General features: G+C 39.9%; 1 protein-coding gene across 12 annotated transcripts in view; it reads left to right on the forward strand.

Moving 5' to 3' along the window:
* SUGCT (succinyl-CoA:glutarate-CoA transferase) overlaps nt 1-23,107 on the forward strand; it is an 800,213-nt gene that overhangs the window by 318,219 nt on the left and 458,887 nt on the right. For all 12 annotated transcript variants that reach the window (XM_064575448.1, XM_064575450.1, XM_064575442.1 and 9 more), the window contains 2 exons: nt 4,688-4,759; nt 11,559-11,656. In XM_064575448.1, the coding sequence (XP_064431518.1) occupies nt 4,688-4,759; nt 11,559-11,656 (170 nt within the window). The remainder of the gene's footprint in view (nt 1-4,687; nt 4,760-11,558; nt 11,657-23,107) is intronic.

A 23,107-nucleotide genomic window follows, 5' to 3' on the forward strand; every position in this document is an offset into this window, starting at 1 on the left:
CAAACACATGTTCCTTATTTCCATCTGAGACCTCATCACAATGGCCTTTCCTGTCCATATTTCTAAACTTTTTGTTCAGCATTCCTTAGGTATTCTCTAAGAAGATTGAGACTTTCTCTTACAGCTCTCCTCTTTTCTCTCTGAGCTCTCAACAGCTCAGAACAGGCTGTTCCCAGCAGTGTAGGACTTTTTCTAGCATGTGCCTCGGATCTCTCCCAGCTTCTACCCATTATCTGGTTCTAAATTGCTTGCACATTTTTGGGTATTTGTTACAGCAGCACCCCACTTCTCAGTACCAATTTTTTAATCCTCAGGCTGCTATTACAGAATATGATAGTCTGGGTGGCTTAAACAACAGACATTTATTTCTCACAGTGCTCGAGGCTGGGAAGTCCAAGATCAGAGCACAGGCAGATTTGGTGTCATGGTTCGCAGATGGCCATGCTCTTGCTCTTGTTAATCTTAAAAATAAAACTGGCAGTTATTTTTCCAGCAAAAATGGGTTTATTTGGGAATAACAGAACTACAACCAGGACATGCAAGCTATGGCAAAACCATAGACAAGTCCAACCAAAAAGGGAGAGGAATGTTATTTTATGGAGATGAAGGAGGAAGTTGGGAGGGTTTGTTTTGAATGAAAGACCATTGGACAAAAGCAAGTGTTCAGGGGGATGATGGTTTCTCACTGGCTGAGTTGCAGGGGCAGTTGATTTCTGGTAGACGATTCGGTGGATAGGTGGCCTTTGAACAACACAGGTTTGAACTGCACAGGTCCACTTATACCTGGAAATTTTTCAATAAGTACAGTACAGTACTATGAATGTATTTTCTCTTCCTGATAACTTTCTTAACATTTTCTTTTCTCTAATTTCCTTTATTGTTTGAATGGTATATAATACATCTAAGATACAAAATATGACCATGCTTTCTTTCATTAACAAATTGACTATTGATGTTATTGTAAGGTTTATGGTCAACAGTAGGCTATCAGTAGTTAAGTTTTTGGGGAGTCAAAAGTTATACGTGGATTTTCAACTGTTTCGGGGCAATGGTGTGGTTCAAGGGTCAACTGTACATCTTTTCCTGTAGGGCCTATAATCGATCATTCTTTCCTGTTGCTGATTCTTCTGTTGGGGTCTGTAATTGACAGTGCTTTTGTAATTCACACCGAGTGGTATGACTTTTCCTTCTAGTCTCCTGACTCTACTTTAGTGAGGTTTCCCTTTATTAATTTCCACACTCATAATACCATCATACTGGGGTTAGGATTTCAACATGTGAAACTTGGGGGTACATAAATATTTAGTCTTCAGCCAATAGTATTGTTTTAAGTTTTTACTTAAAATATACTTATTAAATAAACACTGAAGCAATAGTAACGGAATAAATAAGTATTTAAAGAACTCAATCTTACCTTCATCCTTATAAATCTATTTGGTGATCTTTGTGTTTGGTGGCTCAGCTACTATTCAGTCTTCATTTTTCTATGATCATTAACTAATTCTCTGTGCTCAAAATTTTGCAGATTGTATATTGGTAAAGATATATTTCATGGTATAGTTAAAGCTTAAGGAAGAAGCGCTTCTTAACTAATTAAAAGGAAATGAGGATCTCCCAAACTATAAACTTGCTGAATATCATGTCACTAATCTAAAATTTTGAAAATCTTTTTTCACCTTATACTTGGTAACACACATTGTTACTTCACATTACTTATCCGCTCTCCAACTCAGATTTTCCCTGCAAAAGCAAAGCAAAACAAAACAAAACAAAACACCAAAGCAAACAGATAACGTACCTTCATAGTTATCAACTATGTTGTTGAGACATCTCTGCTCAAAATCCTTTGCCCCTCACTCCCAGCACCATTGCAAATTCCCTTTCTATAGTTTGAGAAACACTGATGCATTATTTATAACACTAACTTTGCTTTTGCCCTGTGAACAGGGAAAACAAACATTTAAAATAGTTCATGTGTTATCTTTTTAGTAGCATTCATTACCAAACAAGCAAAAATGTAAATAGAATAAACCCTATTATAGTATTTTGCTTGAGATCCATTTTAGCCACAATCCTATTATATGGAAGCAGTTATCTGAGAGATTCATTACATTTTACAACCACTTATTCATTGCCTAACATTTTTCAGATATCATGTTAGGCCTGGTAGGGAGAATAAAAAGAAAACCTACAAACTACCAGCTTCGGTCTCCCAGCATCACACAGCAGTGATGGGAATGATGGAAGTGCTCTCTCTCTGTGCTGATACGGCGGCCACTAGCCGCATGTGGCTGCTGAATGTTTGACTTGTAGCCAGTGTGTCTTTGGAGCTGAACTGTTACTTTAATTTTTCCTAATAGCATCCCTCTTGAGATATATTTTTATTTTTTTATTTTATTTTATTTTTTTTTAATTTTTTTATTCTTATGTTAATCCCCATACATTACATCATTAGTTTTAGATGAAGTGTTCCATGATTCATTGTTTGTGCATAACACCCAGTGCTCCATGCAGAATGTGCCCTCCTCAATACCCACCACCAGGCTAACCCATCCTCCCACCCCCCTCCCCTCTAGAACCCTCAGTTTGTTTTTCAGAGTCCATCGTCTCTCATGGTTTGTCTCCCCCTCCGATTTTCCCTCTTGAGATATAATCCACATATCATACAATTCACCCATTTAAAGTGTACAGTTTGGTGATTTTTAGTGTATTCACAGAGTTGTCCAGCCATTACCACAATTTTGGAACATTTTCATCACCCCCACAAGAAACCACGTACTCATTAGTAGTTACCCCCCAAGTTCTCCCAATGTTCTCAGCCATGGGTGGCCGCCAAACTTTCTGTCTCTATGGATTTGCCTATTTTGGACTTTTCATACAAATGCAATCACAGTATGTGGTCTTTTGGGATTGGCTAATTTAATTTTACTTTAATTAAATGCAGTAGCAACATGTGCCTAGTGACTACCATTAGAAGTAAGTGTAGTGAAAGACCACATACAGATCCTTAAGGAATGCTGAAGGCTAAGGAGAAGAAAATCATGAAAAGGGGGCATGCGGAATATAGGTCAGAGAGATTGGAGATGAACCCAGATGGAGCCTAGAGATAAGACAGATTCCTGGAGGAAGGGATGGTTAACAGTACCAAATAATACAGAGGAATCAAGAAAGAATAGTGTCAGTGTAGTGATGGGATAAGAATCCTGATGACAAAGGGCATTAGAATGTGGTGTTGGTGAAGTATAGGCAGGTGGAACTTTTATATCATGTAGAGATGGAGGGAAGGAAGGAAATTTCAAGATAGTTTTGAGAAGCGTGTCAGGATTGATGGGAATTTTGTTTTGTTGCCATTAATATTTTTAGTGTAGGCCTGAGCCTAATTGGAGGCATTAAAAAAAGGACCCAGTGGGAATGAATAGATTACAGATGATTGAGCAGGGTTCTGAAGGATGTGAGTGAAGATGGGACTGAGGTTAGCCTAGGAGCAAGCCCTGGCAAGGAAGATAGAAGTCATCTTTCTCAGAGGCAGCAGTAAGTGAAGAAAAAGTAGGTGAAAATACAGAACAATTTTTACATAGAAATGAAGGAAACTAAAGGATCTCATTTATTTAAGGAAAATGGAATGAGGACTTCTGAGGGTAGGTTCTGTTCCTCCAGCCAGCACTGTGATCAGATGTGGAGAAGGGAGTTCTCCAGAGGGGCTAGGGCTTTGGGAGGTGGGAGGATCAATTACTTACATTCTTTTTGCTGCTCAAAGGAATATGTCTCCTAGAAGCAACACACATTTTTCAGGTACATAAAACCACACAAGATGCAGAGATCCAGATGTGCCAATTTTCACTTACTGAAAAGTGATGATTGTCTAAGAGTTTACATTTGAGATCTTCAAAGACAAAATGTATCAGCTTACGCATCCTCCCTTCCACCCTCCCATTTCCCCTTTCCTTCCTTCCTTCCTTCCTTCCTTCCTTCCTTCCTTCCTTCCTTCCTTCCTTCCTTCCTTCCTTCCTTTCCTCCCTCCCTCCCTTCTTCTATTTATTCTTCTTACCCTTTGTAGAAAGCAGTGTACGCTCTTGCTCTTTGCCCTCCAAGGAAAAATGGAAACAAACAAAACACAAAACCTCCCGAATATCGCCTCGGATTCACTTCTCCGCACGTCCTGCCTTCCAGAAAGTGGTCGCTTTTCTGTTTGGAGAGTTGCTGCTCTTCTTTTCTTCGATCTCCTGTTGAGTTTGTAGGTGTTCAGAATGGTTTGATCCCTATCCAGCTGAATTCCTGAGAGGAGACGAAATCCAGGTCTCCTACTCCTCCGCCATCTTGCTCTGCCCCCCCCCCTTTTTTTGTTTTTCTAAGTCTCCCCTGCTCCATGTTACAACAGTTAGTTGAAGAGCCAGGAAGTGCTTTGAAAATGCCACATAAAAATAACTATGCGAATATAAGAGCAAAATATACTAATGAATTGATACAGATTTAATTAATAATGTTGCTTTAGAGCATGCTTTCTGTATAGAAGTTTTAGAAATTAATAACTAATTTTTGTGGTATTTTCAATATATTAAATTATATATTTCTTTCTTTCTTTCTTTCTTTCTTTCTTTCTTTCTTTCTTTCTTTCTTTCTTTCTTTCTTTCTTCTTTCTTTCGTTCTTTCTTTCTTTTTCTTTTTCTTTTCTTTTCTTTCATTTTAGGCTTTTAAAACCAAGGATGGATATCTTGTGGTTGGAGCAGGAAATAACCAACAGTTTGCTACTGTGTGCAAGGTAATCTGTAATCACTGGGATGGGCGGATGATCTATGCAATAACTTGTTTTATAGAAAGCCAGGGAAGTTCACTTTTGCCTAGAACAATGTTGTTAAGTCTTTAGCCAACTTGAGATCCCCTGCCTTCGCCCCTAACCAGGTGCCAATTTTACACTCGCAAATGCTAAGGACAGGGTCTGAATTAGCATTCTGACTGTATTTTTTTTTTTTTTGAGGTATCCGGCTGTATTTTGAAATGAACCATAGTACATAGTAGCCTAAATTATCCACCAACAGGACCTAACTATCAGTCCAGTGAAAAAAGGGAAAGAAAAAGAATTCATTTTAAAGTGATTTTTAATGCCAGGATATTTTTCTTCTCGCTTTCCTTTTTTTTTTCTTTTCTTTGTTAACAACATGAGATCTAATTAGGCCCAAATACAATGTAATACCAAATTTATTGTATTAGTGACTAGAAAACTAAACATTTTTTTTTCAAATTAGCCTTTGTTTAATGAGTACCTTTCTGCAGAGTTCATGTTTTAATTTAAGGTTTAGCAATTAAGGTTATATTAAAAATGTTGCTCCTCAACAAGCTTTTTAAAAAAGGCCTTGGAATCATTAAGGATAATTTTATGTTGAAGATTTTAAGTTTTTAGCATCACTTGGATATTTTTTTTATTTGATGTTTTTACTACTTACCTAGATTTTTGTTTCTTTTTGTTTTTATTTAAGTCTTTAGGTTCCTGTTCACTTTTTCTAGTTCTAATCCCAGAAATATAATCTAGCTTTAAAAATCTGTATTTAAGGTTTTGTTTTACTTTCTCTTGCAGGTAGGGAGAGGTCTCATCTGCTGGGGATGTTTTTCTGATGGGGAGTTTATTTTCTTGTACTAATCATAGATAAGCACTCACTGTGAGCTTTCAGTTTCATTAAAGGTGCCTGTGAATTCCTTAGGGCAGCCTTCTTTATTGCCGTTAACTTCTTATGTCCAAAAGTTATTTATTACTGTGGCTCCTTTGTATGAGAGGTTAATGAGCACAGCGAAAAACCACAGCAAAGGGGTGGGAAGTACCACGGAGAAGGTGACAAATGGAGACAGTTCCTATTGCAGGAAAAGCTGGGACAGCTGAGGTGGGAAAGAGGGGGAGCTTTCATAACGGTGACTCTGAGTAAGCGGAGAGAAAATGGATTCAAACATTTGATCTCGGATCAAAGAATCTTTATTATGAACGGTCAATGTTAAAAATATGAAACATACGGAAGCCTTTGCCTGTGAAGTCATTTGCGTACTCTAGCTGCAGAGATGTAAAATCCAGTTCATTGCTATAAATGAGTACAGATTTTCTTCCTGGGCCATATGTTTTGGAGTTTTCTCTCTCCAGAAAGCGGGGTGGAGGGGGGGAATTACTGGTTGACATATTCTTCGCTGTTGAAAATAACTGTACTGAATTCTTCTTATTTTTGATTCATTACTGCTGATCAGTTTGAAACTTTTGAACTTCCTCATAAATATCCATAAGAACATTTTTTGAAAAAGATTTTTATTTCAAAGCAGAATATTTGCCGTAAGTTTGAGTACTAAAATATGACTTATTGTGATGGTGTGTTATGATACATTTGTTTAAAAGGAAGTTTTATTTATTTATCAGAGGGCCTTTGAGAATGGCATCCTTGACCTTGCTTTTCCATATGTGAGTTACGAATGATAATTCCTGCTATGAACCCTTAAGAGCACGTCTATCAAATTCTTTGAGATACTCACAAGAAAAATTTTATGCGTAGAGGACTTTAATGTTATTTGGCTCATTTATTAGGCATCTTGAGCAAACCTTGCAATCTGATTGACTTTATATATCCTTAAATGTAAACTTGCCCTAAAAAGCTTTTAACCTAAGAAAAATGACCTGTTTCCTTATTCCATATATAGTGGGTTTCTTCTAACTGTTTTGTTCAGATTTATCTATTACTGAGGGGCTTGTCATTCAACCTGGCCTTGTAGAAGATGAGGTCCCCAGTTTTTTACAGTAAGCCCATCAATTGTTCTTTTGCCAAGTAAGGCCCATAATGAAAGATAGGGCAGCTCTCTCTCCTAGGGAGAAATACAGCAGTATTGTCTGTGATGAATGAGTAGAATTTACTTAGGCCTAGTCTCTTTCCAAAGTGGAATTTGATATACTGGCTGACTAATACTTCTTGGGGACAGGTCCTGTTAAGGAGTTCTTATTGTCAGGAATTAGAGGGAGAGCAAGAGCAATGGGTTCAAGGCTTGGGGTTCAGAAAATTTTTCTGCATATAAAGTGAACCTTGGCTTAGAACAAATCCTATTTTATGTCTCTTAACATGATACAGAAGAGTAGGGAACATGAGCATATGTAAGCTATTTTAAGCTGATTGATGCCAACACTAATGGGTATTCCTATTTGAAGTACATTGACATCCTTTTAAAAGTCAGTTAGACTGAAAGTTTCTTTTATTAGAGGCAATATGCATTGGTTCTCAACTTTAGCATGCAGAGGAAATCTCCTTGAGCTTCATTCCCAAAGATTTTGACTTAGTATGTCTGAGGTGAGGTACAGGAAACTTCGATTTTTTTTTATTTTTTAAAAATTTTTAAAAAAATTTTTTAAAAGATTTTATTTATTTATTTGAGAGAGAGAATGAGAGACAGAGAGCACGAGAGGGGAGAGGGTCAGAGGGAGAAGCAGACCCCCAGCTGAGCAGGGAGCCGGATGTGGGACTTGATCCCGGGACTCCAGGATCATGACCTGAGCCGAAGGCAGTTGCTCAACCAACTGAGCCACCCAGGCGCCCAGGAAACTTCGATTTTAATAAGCATTGTTGTTGATTTTGGAGCAGGTGGTCTGAGGACATTACAGCATAATTCTAAGGCATACCGTGAGTCTTGACACTAGTCAGGTGACCTCTGGCAAGACACGTACTCTTTGCTAAGCATCTGTGTTCTCACAGTAAAATGAAGATAATAATACATAACTCTCCTAATATATAACTTTTGGAGTTTTGTAAGAGTTAGATTAAGTAAGTAAAATACTCAGTCCAGTCCTGGCTCACAGTATGCACTTCATAAACGGCCTGTATAAAACTTAGGTTTGGAGATTCTGGTTCTGGGTAAGATAGAGTAAGCATACTTCTCCCTATCTCTTCCACTGAACACAGTGCTAAAACCTGGATACAATGCATGGAGCATCTCTAAGAAGATGCTGAAAAGTAAGTAGTAGGAGAACTGGGGAAGAACACCTAGAATATACAGTCCCTCTGAAAAAAAAATAAAGTACCGCTAGGGCACCTGGGTGGCTCAGCTGGTTAAGCTTCTGCCTTCAGCTCAGGTCATGATCCCAGGGTCCTGGGATCCAGGCCTGCATCGGGCTCCCTGCTCAGCATGGAGTCTGCTTGTCCCTCTTACTGTCCCTCTGTGCTCTCCTCCCGTCAAATAAATAAATAAAATCTTTAAAAAAAAAAAAGTACCTCTAAATCAGCAGTAAGTTTACCAGTTTTTTCTACAATGATTTCCTTACATGGATACAGTGGAGCCGAAAACATGGAAGTGGGCACTAGGAAACAGAGCTGAGCCCTAGGAGATGCCCTTCGTTCCTGGAGTGAGGAGCACGAAAGTGAGATCTAATAGCAGAGAGAGTGTGGAAATCCTGCATCTTTGCTTCCTGTCTGTTTTCTAATGCCATACTCCACAAACAACCCTGTGGTGGGAGCAGCAGATGAACAGGAATTAAACTCTGAGGAAGGAGAACTTTTCCTCTTTATCTCCAAGCTGTGATCCCCAGAAAAGATGGGTGAATCCTTGTGGCTTTTTCCTCTGGACCTCCTCCCTGGAAGTATGCTGGGAAATAGGCTAACTATAGGGGAGCCCCAGGAAACCAGAGAGAGCCTGCAGAAAGGGATGAGCTTTGGAAAGTGAGCCTTGAAGGTGTTTGTGAACTCCTCTTCTCAGCCCTGAGCTGCACGTACCGCTGATCTGATCCTAACCAGCACACCAAAGAAGTTGCGAACTGAGTTAACCCACAGATGACTGCTCAGGAGGCAGCCTGACCATTAAGTGGGGCACATGCGGGATGGATTTGAACAGCACCACAAGGGCTTTGAGAACTGAACTAACACTTAGAACCAAAGGACAGGAAGGTAGGTAGGGGCTTGCAGCCTGGACCTAACCAGATCAATTGCTTGCTAAAAACAATGACAGTAAAATGTTGCTGTAGGATTTAAACAAGACCCAGAGGCTCATAATATAATATTTAAAACATCCAGGGTACAATCCAAAATTACTCAGCATATGAAGAACTAGAGCTTGCATGAGAAAAGACAGTCAATAAATGCCAAATGCCAAGAGGACACAGATGTTGGAATTAACTTACAAAGACTTTAAAACAGCTATTATAAAAATGCTCCACCAGGCATCACAGATACTGTTGAAATAAATGGGAAAGGAGAAATGTCCAGCAAAGAAAGAGAAGATCTGAAGAAGAACCAATTAGAAACTGTAGAACTGAAAAATATGACCACCAGATAAAAAAAGAAACCCCTCACTGGATGAATCCAGTAACACAACGGAGATGACAGAGGAGATAGTCAAGGAACTTGAGGATAGATAAATAGAAATTATTCAATCTGAACAACAGAGAGAGGAAAAAAAAGATGATCCCCTCACAAGAAATGAAAGAAAGAACAGATCTTCAGGAGCCTGGGGAACAGTAACAAAAAGTAACACTGTTGTCACTGTAATCCCAGGAGGAGAGGATGAAGAGTACATGCTGAAGAAATATTTGAAGACATAGTTGCTGAAAACTTCCCAAACTTGGTGAAAGATAAAAACCTACAGATTTCATAATTTCAGCAAGCCCCAAATAAGATAGACCCAAGTAAATCCATGTCTAAATGCACCCAAGTCTTCCCACTGAAAACAAAGGACCAAGGGAAAAGTTTTGAAAGCACTTGGAGGAAAATTTTATTACCTGTGGGGGAACACAGACTCAGCTGACTACAGATTTTTTTTTTTGTCAGAAACTGGGAGCCCGGAGCCAACTGGCACCAAACGGTCAACCCAGAACTCTTATGTACAGTAGAAACATTCATAGGAAATGAAGGTTCATTAAAGACATTCTCCATCCCCCTCTCTTTTCCTCCCTCTTTCCCGTCCGTCTTCTTTGAACAAATGCACACTTCATTATTTCTTTGGGGGGAAATAGCACCTCGTTGGAATACTTCACATGTATTTGGTGCTCAATATGTCAGGTACTTTCACTAACATTGCTTCATTCCACCCCAGGCGACACTTTTTCAAGCACGTGAGGGATGGTTATGGTCACATCACTGGAAGCAGTCTCTCTAGAAACATTGTGAACAACAGCATGGCTGAGGACAGAACCAGAATTACTTTGACCCACTGTTTCATACCACCTTGCACAGAGAAAAGAGGTCCAATGAGTCAAATTCAGAGAACATCTGAGGGTGTCCCGGTTACCACTGAGTACAATCATTGAGCAGCTTTTTATGCAGCTTATACTATTTCTGGGTGAGGCCAGATTTATGGGTTTAACCTGTGATTTGGTGAAGGCACTTGCTTCTTCTGGAAATGACTTATTCACTCCTAGGGAGGGGAGGGCAGGTTTCCATTCCTGGACAAGCCTCGGGGCTGCTTCTCGGATCAAGTGAGGTGACAGGAGGTTTTTAGAAAGGGCGCTCTATGTGGTGATGCTTTTTAAAATCTGGGGGAGTAATGCTGTCTTTATTATTCCTCAAGGAAACGAGTAAGTGAAGCCCGTGAAAGAGAAATGACACAGTGGAGATGCTCTCTTTACTCCAGGGGACCTCCTTCACTTTTCTGTCCTTTGTGAGATGATTAATGGATTGATTTTATTTAAACTGTGGGAAACAAATGAAACCATTAAATGTTTATATTTCAAGCAAATACATTACTCGGGGTAGTGAAGCTTTCTGTAGGCCACATGGCCTGCCCTGAGCCCATAAATGCTCCTTCTGACTTTCCAACATAACTGCCAAACACTGCCTCCACACATTCTTTATAAAACTTCTTTTCCATTCCAAATCCACTTGGTACTTTCATTATGGTCTTGTTAAAATTGCAAGATGTCCAAAGGGACTTGCAAGATAGATTTTCCCTTTATTGAGGAGGAGCAAAAGAGGAAGTATATAAAAGCATTTCTATTTGTTATTCCTTCAGGGAGACATATTAAAGAAAAATAGTGACACTTCTATAAGGAAGAATATCTTTTAATTTGACATTGTTTTAATGGTGAGCATTTGGGGCAAATGTATATGCTTTTCCTTTATTTTAGCACCTTGTACAACATCCTGGATAGGGCTTCTGGGACAGATGGTATTATTTTATTTACATGTGGAACAAATAAGTGGATGTACCTATAAGATATATGTTGATTATGGCCTTCGTGTAAGTGCAGACTTTTACTTATGATATTGGTTCTCAGAAATAGGTCAGTTTTATCCAGTTTTGTATCTCTCTACCTACTCTGTCTAGACAAGACTTACTATGGGGATCTGATAACTTTTGTTCGTGCTCCCATCTGTAGGCACATACTTAAATGTAGCAAAAACTTGTCATAAATGACAAACTCAGTCATAGCATTACCCATCCTGATTGCATGATCCTTCCGTCTCTATTCCTTTGTTGCTGGAATAGGTCTGGAAGTATAAAGGTCAGCAAGGAGTGATCCTGGGGAGCATATTGGTAGGCCTGGAATGCTCGCACTCACAGGCAGGTACACGAAAAATTGTGAATTATACATTAAAATTATTTTTCCCTTTTAGATCTTGAATTTGCCTGAACTGATTGATGACTCCAAGTATAAAACTAACCACCTTCGTGTACAGAATAGAAAAGAGCTTATCAAAATACTCTCTGCACGGTAAGCTTGGATCTACTGTTGGTACATTTAAGAATGACTATATCCTTAGCATTTGCCTGATTTGTGTGTGTGTGTGTGTTTTGCTTTTTTTAGATTAACTTGTAATTCTCTTCCGTTTTACAGAATGTGTTAGTGGAAAGATATCTCAAAGCTATGTTTTTTTCTTTATTTGAAAGTTATTTTATGTGCCTTAATAAATACTGACTCATAACAATGATATCAATAAGGAAAGGTACAATGGCTTGAAATAGATCGCTTTTCTGTAGCATGTGTTTGTGTTTAGTCTATTATAAATACCAGTAACAACAATAATTTAACAATTTTTTTTACCTTTGCTGTTTAAATGCTCTACATACCTGATCCCATTTAATGCTTATAGTCATCCTGTGAGGTAAATTCTATTCCCATTTTACAGATGAGGAAACTGAGACAAAGAAAGTTTAAGTCGAATGTTCTGTGAGGTTTGTCATAATGATGTTTTAAAAATGCCAGATTGAGTTATGGGTCATAAGGGATTAATGTTAATCAATGAGAGTATTTGATTTCCAGATTATTCCGTTCATGTCAGGTTATGCTTTTGTTAAAACCTGCATCAAACCTTTCAAGTTTCCCTCAGAAAAGGGTACTAATTCTTAATCTTTCCTACCAGTTTCACTTTTGTTTATGTCTAAACTTCTCTATATAGAGTAGGCGTCGTGGTTTTTGCTGATCTAAATGCCCACATGAGCTGTTCTTCAGCGTGGAACATTTTTTTTTCCCTCATCATGCCCATAAATGAAGGACTTTTGTTCCAATATCATGTCTTGTCTTTTGAAAGGGCCCTTGTCTTTCTCTGTAGTGTGTATCAAAGTTCTTAGACAATAAAATTCTGCTACTGTAATTTCTCTTTCTGTCCCCCTGGGATTTGGGCATCTCTGGGTGGATCAACAACGTTCATTACCTATTTGCCCTTCCCTGGACTACAAGCCCTTCTCTGAATTCCTTGTGCCCCCGGCTCTTTGATCAATGGGGGCTCTGTGTGGGGCTGATCTGCAGAGAACACGGGAACAAGGATGGGGCTCCCCTGTCCTGGTCGTTGGTGAAGTATCAGTCTGATTCTACCACAGAGCCTCAGAGCCCTCAATCATTAACCTTTCCCCACATGAGAATTGGCCATTTATTTCTGCTTTTTGCCTCTTTGCCTCTCCAGCAGTTTTTAATCCATTTAATTCATTGATAGGACTTTTTCCTTTCACACCACGGTTACCCAGTTTCAATAATAGGCATTTGTGAGAGCCTTATCAAAAGCTCTTTGATAGTCTAAATAAATCACATCCATGCTGTGAGAAGAGTGGACCCAAGAAAGATAGAAAACCTCGGCAGATACAAGTGTCATCTTGTTCTTTAGATGCCAGCACTTTTATAACTACAAGAACCACAAAATTAAGTTACTGGTGTCCGAGGCCCTGAAACATTTATTCCTGGCTATATTCTGTCCTAGAATTCTGCTGTGGAGAGACTTTTAGCAGCATCTGTAACACATTAATTTCTATTTTCTCTCTTTGGGGTGAATTAAATAATTTGCCGCCTTTTTCTTTCTCCTCTTCTACATGCAGAAGTGGAAATTTCATCATTTTGGAACCCTTCAGGTTCTTATGTCTTTATTCAGACATAACAAGGAATAAGGAATCGAATCCCATGGAAGAGACGAAGGGTAGCCTGAAGAGAGGAAATTTGACAGGGGAGGTCACACTGTTCTAGGTCCTGCTGACCACAGGGAGCCCGCACTGCCCAGAGTTTGGCTTTCCTGCTCTCTGGTGTTAGCTTGTTGATGGTTTTTTGTGCTCTCCTGTGACCCGCAGTTCTTCACTCTCTGCCAGCTCAAGTCTCTTCTGCCTGGTGGATCAAACATTGATGAGCAGGGGAGATTAGGATGTGATTTGTTCCCATTTACAACACCGTCATTTATTTTCCTGAGCAAACGTCACTGGATTCATTAGTACCATTCAGTGCTCAACATTCAGAAGTCTCTATGAAAGTGCAAACATGTATCATTTCACAAGACGATTCTATGTTTCCTATGAAATATTCAAAGAGTTTAGTGGCTCTTGATTATAGGATTAAATCTGGTCTTTTTAGATCTGACGTCATGGTCTTCCACAGCCTGATATGACCTTTTCTTTCCACCTTTTTCTCAGCCTGAAGCCCCTACTAGGGCAGCACTCCCAGTCTGTGTCTCTTGTTCTCTGTCTGGAATGCTTCCCAGACTTACCATCATTTTGAAACATAGTCGTGCTTCAGGGTCTGTCCTACAGCTTCATGAAACCATCCTCAGATGTCTCTATTTGGGGTCCCGGTCAGATGACAACACTTTCAGAAAGGAAGACGTCTTTCCACTCCTCAGCTCCAGCCTCCCAGTTATCAGACTGAAACAGGATCTGCTTTACCTGTTGGGGATGGTGCTGTTCCACGTGTGTGGAACACACTGTTCCTTTCACTGGACAGCTGTCTCAGGACCTGTGAATCACAGACACACTAATGCCCAACCACGGAGAGGAGGCAGGGAGAAAGAAAGGTGAGGAACCAGCATTTATTAGATGCCTTGACTTACCAGAGAAGCATTATTAGTCCCACTTTACAGATGAATATTCTGAAGTGTAGGCAGGTTAGTCTCAAGGTTCGACACACAGTGAATAGTTAGAATTCAAAAGATTGTGTTTCTTTTCCATATGTCCTTTTGCCTCCCTAAAGTGGTACATGAAATGTTACTCTTTGTTTATTTACTCAATAAATATTTATTGAGCACTGGGGATAGAGAATTAGATGAGACAACGTAAGTTGGTGACAAATAATGCAGGGAAGGAAAATGAGGAGTGCCAAAAGTTGGTTGTGAGGCTCGCTGTTCCATTGAAGCTGGTCAGGAAGGGCCTCTCTGATAATGTGACATTTGAGCAGAGTCCTGGAGGAGGTGAGGGAAAGGGCCTGCAGATAACTGGGAGAAGCTTTTTAGGCAGCAGGTGCATGGGTGGGAGTTTAAGGAGTAGCAAAGAGGACAGTGAGCCTGGAGCTCAGTGATCCAAAGGAAGAGTGGGGGGAGGTGGGTCCAGAGAGAGAGAGAGAGGGGTGGGTCCAGGGAGAGAATGTGGAGGCAGGTGGGTCCAGGGAGGGAGTGGGCGGAGGAGGGGTTAAAGGAGGGGGTCAGTAGTGGGGGGGGGAAGTGGGTCTAAGGAGAGAGTGGGGAAGGTGGCCAGAAAATCATGTTGTAAAAGTTATGATAGACTTTAAAATAGTTTCTTAAACTTGTGAAATAAAGGAATTATTTTCATCATAAAGTGAGTTTCTCAGCAACCACTATTTTCTATCTAGCCTGAAGACATATTTTTTTTAAAAGATTTTATTTATTTATTTGAGAGAGAGAGAGAGAGAACAGAGGGAGAGTGAGAGGGAGAAGCAGGCTTCCCGCTGAGCAGAGAGCCCAATGTGGGCTCGATCCCAGGACCCTGAGTTCATGACCTGAGCAAAGGCAGACCCTTCACTGACTGAGCCATCCAGGCACCCCTGAAGACACATTTTTTTCCAGTTTTATTGAGACATACTTGACATATGACATTTTATAATTTAAGGTGTACAACATAATGATTTGATATTTGTATATATTGCAAGATGATCATCACAATCAGTTAACATCCATCACCTCACATGGTCACACAGTTTTTTCTTAAGATAAGTTTTAAAATCTACTCTCTTAGCAACTTTCAAATACACAGCACTGTTAACTACAGTCACCTTGGTGTTTTCCTATGAAATCTATAGACTTTGTTTGAAAGCCTACCAGAAATGTCAGTCACTTACCTCGCTTTTCTGTTATTCTTGCTAACTGCGGTCTGATGCTCCTCTCTGAGAGCCGCCAGGCTCATTCAGGAAGGCAGCCGCATGTTTTTGTCATCAGCTGAGTTGTCCTCAGCCAACACACACACAGTTCCCTTCAGGTGCTCTCAGGTGTTACTATTCCCCGACCGTGGCCATGAACAAGGTTTTTTTTTTTCTTTTTCCTTTTTTCCTTTTTCTTTCTTTTCTTTTTTTTAATTTAAAGGTGAAGATTTTTCCCTTGAGCTTGCCATTTTATCCAGGGTGTTGCAGAAAGTCTGTTTACCCAGCTGCGAAGACTGAAAACTGTGCAAAGCTAAAGCATGTTAAAAGTCCCCAGCTAAAAGAGAGAGATAATAGAGACTAGTCCAGGGCCCGTTAAAACAAACCCCTTCTTTGCAATGCCAGGGAGCAACGTCTCCTAAGCCTGTGCTACTCACGTCCTGGATCAGCATTTTTGCAACCATAAAGACCTCAAGGGAGAGATTGAAAATCATAGTGTGTGTTGAAACCAAGAAGAGAAGGATAAAGATATAGTGTTGGGAGTTGGGAAGAAATAATAGGAAGACATGAAATGAGGAGGAAGGAAACGAGAAATGACGGGGAAAATAGAAATACAATTCATTTTATTTCTCTCCCTTCCTTTCTTCACCGTTACTGGCCACTGACCTTGTGCATTTGTCCTGAAGCGACAGAGATGGAGGAGGAGATCTGGGCTCTTGAGGAGTTCATGATCAAATTAAGAAAATAAACAAGTAAAGTAGTGGTTTAAGTAGTGTGTGCTGAGTGCCGTGGTAAACATACAGGGTGCCAAGAGCCCAGGGAAGGGACCATTACCTCAATGTGGTCAAGTCAGGGAAGGCTTCCTGGAGGTGGTGCCACATGAGATGAGTCTTAAAGGACAAACAGAAGTTGGTGAAGAAAAAAGAAACCTCAAAGGAGGAAATATTGGCCAGAGTGTAATTTCCTAGAGAGAAAACAAGTCATAGGAAAAGAAAAATAAAGTAGCTTGTAAAGAAACTGATGGCAACTTTTAAATTGCTTTTTGAAAAATACTACACGTGTTCAGCAAGTGTATGTCAATATAGTCCTAGTGAAGGCATCACTAAAAAGTTGGTTACACTAAGATGACATAAATAAAAATTAACAGTGTAAGATAAATTTACCTTTTAAAATGCTGTGGCAATTCCTTTGGTGAAATAAGTAATTATTTTTTTAAGATTTTATTTATTTATTTGACAGAGAGACAGCAAGAGAGGGAACACAAGCATGGGGAGTGGGAGAGGGAGAAGCAGGCTTCCTGTTTCCCTTCCCTGATGTGGGGCTCGATCCCAGGATCCTGGGATCATGACCTGAGCCGAAGGCAGACGATTAACCAATTGAGCCACCCAGGCGCCCCTTATTTTTGGTTTTGAATGATCTGATTTTTCTTAAGCTTCTGATATGTAATTGAATATTTACTTATTTTCAGAGTTCAGTGTATTAAAATGCTGTGAAATTAAATGCCGTAGTTCAGGGCCTTCTAAACGGAAGTGCTAAACAAGTATTTGTTGAACTGAATCAAAGGTTTATTAAAGTGCTTCATCTTAACTGATCACTTTCAAAACTTGGTGTCAAATTATTTTTAATTGACTTGTTCAGAATATTGGAGAGTTGGACCTGGAGCATTTTTTGCTGTTGATAAAAGGATTGTAATGTCAGAGGTGCCTAAATATGATGTTAATTTTTAAAAACTGACATCTTGGTACCATTCAGGCAAATTTGGTCTTTTTGCTTCTTGCCTAGGTCTTTCAGGGAGTCTCCAAAGCTTTGAGGAGAAAGTTTAAACAATTTACCTTTTTTTGTTTTTTGAAATTTATTTATTTATTTTAGAGAGGTGAGGCAGAGAGGCAGGGGGAGAGGGAGAGAGAGAGTCTCAAGCAGACTCCAAGCTGAGTGAGGAGCCTGATGCGGGGCTCGACCCCATGACCCTGAGATCATGACCCGAGTCGAAACCAAGAGTCAGACGCTTAACTGACTGTGCCACCCAGGCGCCCCTAAACTATTTACCTTAACACATGTAATTGCCTCCCACCTTGTTGCAACTCCTTATAATGTGGCCTGGTGTTTTAATCCTCTGTGTCTTCCCATCTGCTCATTGCTTTTCACTAAAAGGATGAAGGAAGCTTCTTTGTCTCCCTGGCTGCTACCAGTCCTTCAGAATGAGCCCCCGATTCCGAGCTTTTCCTGCCTCACTTGTCTGTTGTAAGCAGCCCCTCCCACGCCACTGCGTCCAAGCGTCTACTGTCTTCAATTATCATCTGTTGTCCTCCTTGATAAGACAATTTCTAATTTCTTAAATAATCTTAGAATTTCTTAATTTCTTACTTTTTTAAAGACTGTGTTTTTAAGAGCTGGTTTAGGTTTACAACACTATTGGAGGAAGGTACAGAGAATTTCCATGTGACCCCCGCCCCCGCCCATGCACAGCCTTGCCACTCTCATCGTCCCCACCAGAGGGGAATATCTGGTGCAATCGATGAATCTACACTGATGCACCATAAGAGACTATATCTTTTTTGATTTTTATTTTTAATGGCTCTTCGGGTTTCCAGCACTCAAAAAAAAAGAAAAAAAATGTTCTTTTAGGGGCAAAACCATCCAAGTTTGGCAGAACTGGCCAAAAGGAAAAGAGGGAAAGTTCCCAGTGTCAGGTCCAAATAAAAAGAGAACAAGGGTGGCCGGAAATGGGAACTGTTTCTAAACCAACCTAAGAGGACTGTATTGTGATCACAGAAAGTCAAAAGGCCTGAATGTGAGGCCAGAGTCTTCTTCCACTGATTAACTTCTGTGGCCTTGAGCTGGTCCTCTGCTTCCTTTAAGCCTCAGGGTCTCCTGAGTACACAATATGCATAACAATTCCTACATCATCCTGGGAATTAAAACCCAGAACACACAGGAAAGCAGCTTCACAACACTCCGCACACAGCCGTGCTCAGTCTGTTTTAGGAGAATCTCAATCCCTCAGCATCCTAAATTACAGTTCCCCAATTTCTTTTACCATCAAATTTCTCCTGTATCTTTTTTTTTTTTTTTTTACTTACGAACCCCTATTTTGGAGAAATTTTTCTCTCCCAAGCTGTAAGGAGTTCATGAGTTCCACAATTTTTATTTAATAAAGTTCTATGTAGCTGCCAATCAGATCCTGATTAGGATATATGATATAACCAGTATTATTGTACTGATTTAATTCCAGCGACAGGAAAGCATGATATTGTGTAGCTGGCCTGTGTGGCCTCATGGCAGCTAAATAAATGATTTCTGTTGAACTCTTTTGAAATATTAAAAATAGCTCCCACGACCTGGAATACATTTAACTTTGTACTGCATTCTTAATAAAGGCTATTAATAGTGCTTCGTTTTTTTAAACCCAAAGTGGACCTTAATGGCTCATAGTCTACTCCTTTTCAAGAGACACTTGTTTCTCAGCATGGGCAATGAATTTGGAACTTGGGAACACACCACTTAAGTTATCCCTTGCATTTGTGGCTGCACCCTCATAAAGAATGAGACATTTTGTGTCCCTTAGTTGCTATGCGGTGTTAATAGCCTCTGTGAAAAGCTTCAGGTGGGGCCTTTGAACTCGGAAGTAAAATATATCCATGAGCACCTCGGTGTCATTTTTACGGTTAATTTTTCAAAGTTTTAATGGATATTTTTGGCCTTCCTGAAAGCTGTTGAATTTAATTTTCTGCTAAACAACATCTATAATTTCCTTAGTTTTTATTCTTAGTAGAAAATGAAGCTGCAGTTGACCCTTGAACAAAATTGGTTTGAACTGCGCAGGTTTGCTTACATTTTTTTCCATAAATACAGGACAGGACTGTAAATGTACTTTCTCTTTCTTGTGATTTTCCTAATAACGTTTTCTTTTATCTAGCTAACTTTCTTGTAAGAATGCAGTATATAACACACGTAACATACAATTTAAATACGTGTTAATCTACTGTTCATGTTATCGGTAAGGCTTCTGGTCAACGGTAGGCTGTTAGTGGTTAAATTTTAGGGAAATCAAAAGTTAAACACAGATTTTCAACTGTGCGGCGGGTTGGCGCCCCTAACCTCTGTGCTGTTCTTTTTTTAAAAATTTCATTTATTTATTTGAAAGTGATTGAGAAAGAGAGAGCACAAGCGGGCAGAGGGACAGAGGAAGAGAGAGAGAAAGTCTCCCTGCAGGGCAGGGAGCCTGAAGCGGGGCTCGATCCCAGGACCCTAGGACCATGGCCTGAGCCGAAGGCAGATGCTTAAGGACTGAGCCACCCAGTTTTCCCCTAGCCTCTGTGCTGTTTAAGGGTCAACTCTACTTTAATTTAATTTCTAACAGCTGTCTATCATTTACTCCTCCCCTTAACCCTTTCTTAAATCCCTATTTTAGTCCTTCCTCCTGTCTTCCTTTCCTGGCTCCATCTTCCTATCCTTATCCTGCCTTTTACAATCTGAACTGTTTTAAAACGAAACTACAAATGGATATTACATATCACCTTCCGAATTGGATTTCACTTATTTGCATGAAGCCTTCTTGAATCAGTGGTTTGCTTAGAGAACAGAGAGGATTTTATTAGTGCCCACCTGTAGGATAGAACTTAGAAGAAAGAACCTCTATTCCATGGAATATAACCTTTCCTTACACATAGTTTGCTGATTGCAGGGGTTAGGCAATTATAGATTTTTTTAAAAAGATTTATTTATTTATTTTAGAGAGCAGGGGGAGGGGCAGAGGGAGGAGAGGGAGAAAATCTCCAGCAGAGTCCCCGCTGGGCACTCCTATTCCTTAGTGTAAGTAAGTTTTCTCAGACTTTCTCCTCAGACTAGATTTCAACGTGGAGGAAGTGGAGAAATCATTAAAGCTCAGGCTGCCCAAGCGAGTCGAAGAGCAGAGTGAAAGGCTGAGCACAGTCAAGTCAGGAGCCCCAGGGATTGAGTTCTTCTTGCTCATACTTCTGCCAGGGCTGGGAGGCTGGGGAAGTCTCTTTTCACTCTGATTCATTCCTCCCCTCTCTAAACCTGGCAACCATCGACTCTCCCATGTCTACATGTTTTTAATATATATAGAGAAACTTATTGTTTGCTCCCTCTGCAACTTTTTGGTTGGTCTAATATTCTCTTTCCCTTATGATCACATTTTAAAATCTTCCTGCCAGGCTTCCCCTCCCCCGACTGCATTAGTATCTTATGAGGCTGCATTTCATGTGATTTCTGTATATCCTCAACCTACATATTTAGTTTATTGCAGCCTCCCCCCCCGACCCCCCCCCCAACCTCTTATAATGCTTTGAATCATATTATTGTAGGTTTATCTGGCATTCACTGCAGAGGGCTGATTGGGATAAATGGATCTGATGTTTTGGTGAGGGTCACATTTTTTTTTTTTATGCATTCCATGGCAACTCAGCCATTATCAGTTAATAGATGGTTCCTTGTAAAATGTCTGTATTTTATGTGATACATTTTCTGAATGTTGGTTCTTTGGAGATAGATTTAAGTGGCTATGTGTTGTTACTATAAAATCAGCCTGGAGGGAGAAAGAATGAAAGAAACACTGCCCTGGAATGTATCCTTTTGGCTTACAGGATGCAAAGAGAACTACTGCAACTCCAAACAAGCTCCTCGTGACCAGGGCACTTTCCACCCTGTTAAGAGAATTCTTTGTGACTGAGACTCAAATGATGGCTTTAAGGGAGTCAGGATGAAATGGAACGTCATCTCCCTCCTCCCCGCTCCCCCCATTTTTTTTTTTCTTTCCAGGAGGGCTATAAACCATTCCATGCTGCCTTTTAGTAGAAAGAATTAGATGGTAGTGGTGGGATATTTGTATGTATGTGTGGGGGCGGCTGGGGGGCGGGGAGGGGGCAATGGTGGTGGGAGGGAGTCCAGTAAACTCTGTTTCCCTGGATAAAACATTTAATCCCCTTGTTTCTCCATTGGAACTTAGTGTATATTTTTAGATTTATAGAATGTTAGAGTCCTAAACACTTGGGGAGCTAGATAGAGCTTCAAATACCGGTGGACTTAACCCCTTCCTAAGAGTAAGAGCTAGAATCTAACAGCATCATGGCTAGAGGCTCCGTGCAATCCGGTGGGAGACTCCACAAAGCTAACTCAAATGGCCTTCCTTTTGGGAGGATGTAGGCACGGTTCTCCAGACTTTTCTGGCTGACCTTGTTTTGCTCTTGACTTTTGAATTGGACAGAGAATCTGGAGTTTGACTCAGTGTCTTGACACTCTGGTTTGCTCCTCAGACTCCCAGACTCGTCCCTGCCCTGCCCGATTTCCTGCCTGCCTTTGGCCCAGACTGGGTTCTGTTCGGCAACTACTTTGCCCCTGCCTGTGTTCCATTCTCTTCTGCTCTTAGCTTTGGATGCTTTAGCATAGGCCTTCCTCTGGTCTTTGATCTTAGGTTAACTGATGTTTCTAGTAAGAGCTGACTCCACCTCTCCTCCAGTGCTGACAGATGACATCCCTGCTGAGTCCTGATTTCCACCAGCTGTCCAGCATCCGTGGTGAACAACTGCTTCTGACCGCCTTCACCTGGACAGCCACAGTAGTCCTGGCAAGCTGCTCACTGCTCCCCATGTCAGACTAAACCTACCTCAGTTCTATTTTAATACGTTTTGGCCAATAACACACAGCTCATCGGTGAGGCTCACGTTGGAAATCTCCTGATTACCAGTGCCTTTTCCATAGTACTCACAGAATAACTGCTTTTTTCCCCTCTTTTCTCTAACTATAAATGTTATATTTAGAATAATACTGGCCAGGGAAAGAAAATAAGTGGACATTCTGCACCTAACCCCCGACGTTTATAAACACACCCGCAGACACACAGACACACAAGTTTTAATCTTTGAATTTGTAAAATTTACATTTTCCGTTCTTAATGATTTTTCTTCCCTCTATTGTGAATTGTTTTTCTTTTTCTCATTTGCTAACTTTGGAAAGAAAAATCCAGACATTGGAATGTCTGAGTTTATTTAAGTCTCAGTACTCTGTTCAATTTAATGAAGGGAAACAAAAAAGGAAAAATCAGAGTGCTGGCCTGGATCTTCATGGCCCTGGGGTTGACCCTTTCTGGTGGTCATTGATATATACTATATCTGCAAAATAAGACTAATTGATTGTTCCAAGCTATTTTTAAATATGTCAGGATATAGAAATCTACTCTAAAACATAGAAAGGTAGAACTATTAGAAAGTTAGAAATTGTTAGAAACATAATTGTTTTTATAATAATTTAACATGCAATTTTCTAAAACAGATTAAAGAAAAAGAGGACTTATTTAGTACACTGAATGAGGTGAAAGTAGTAGATATATATCACACTGTATATTCAGCTAACAGAGAGCACAGAGTCCTTTCTAGTGTCTAGGGAACATTTACAAACACTGATTATAGACTAGATTACAAAAAAAAAATCTTAGTAAGTTTCAACAAAGAAAATCCAACAATGAAATATTTTAAAAATCAATAAAAAATTTAGAAATACAAGCATAGATAAAATTATAAAACACAGTGTATAAGTAAAAAAAAAATTTAAATAGGATTAAAATTTTAAAATCTTAGTTACCTA

The sequence above is a fragment of the Mirounga angustirostris genome, unplaced genomic scaffold, assembly GCF_029215605.1.
Source record: "Mirounga angustirostris isolate CCGP_5_RB_7025 unplaced genomic scaffold, mMirAng1.0.hap1 SCAF_12, whole genome shotgun sequence".
Taxonomy (NCBI): Eukaryota; Metazoa; Chordata; class Mammalia; order Carnivora; family Phocidae; genus Mirounga; species Mirounga angustirostris.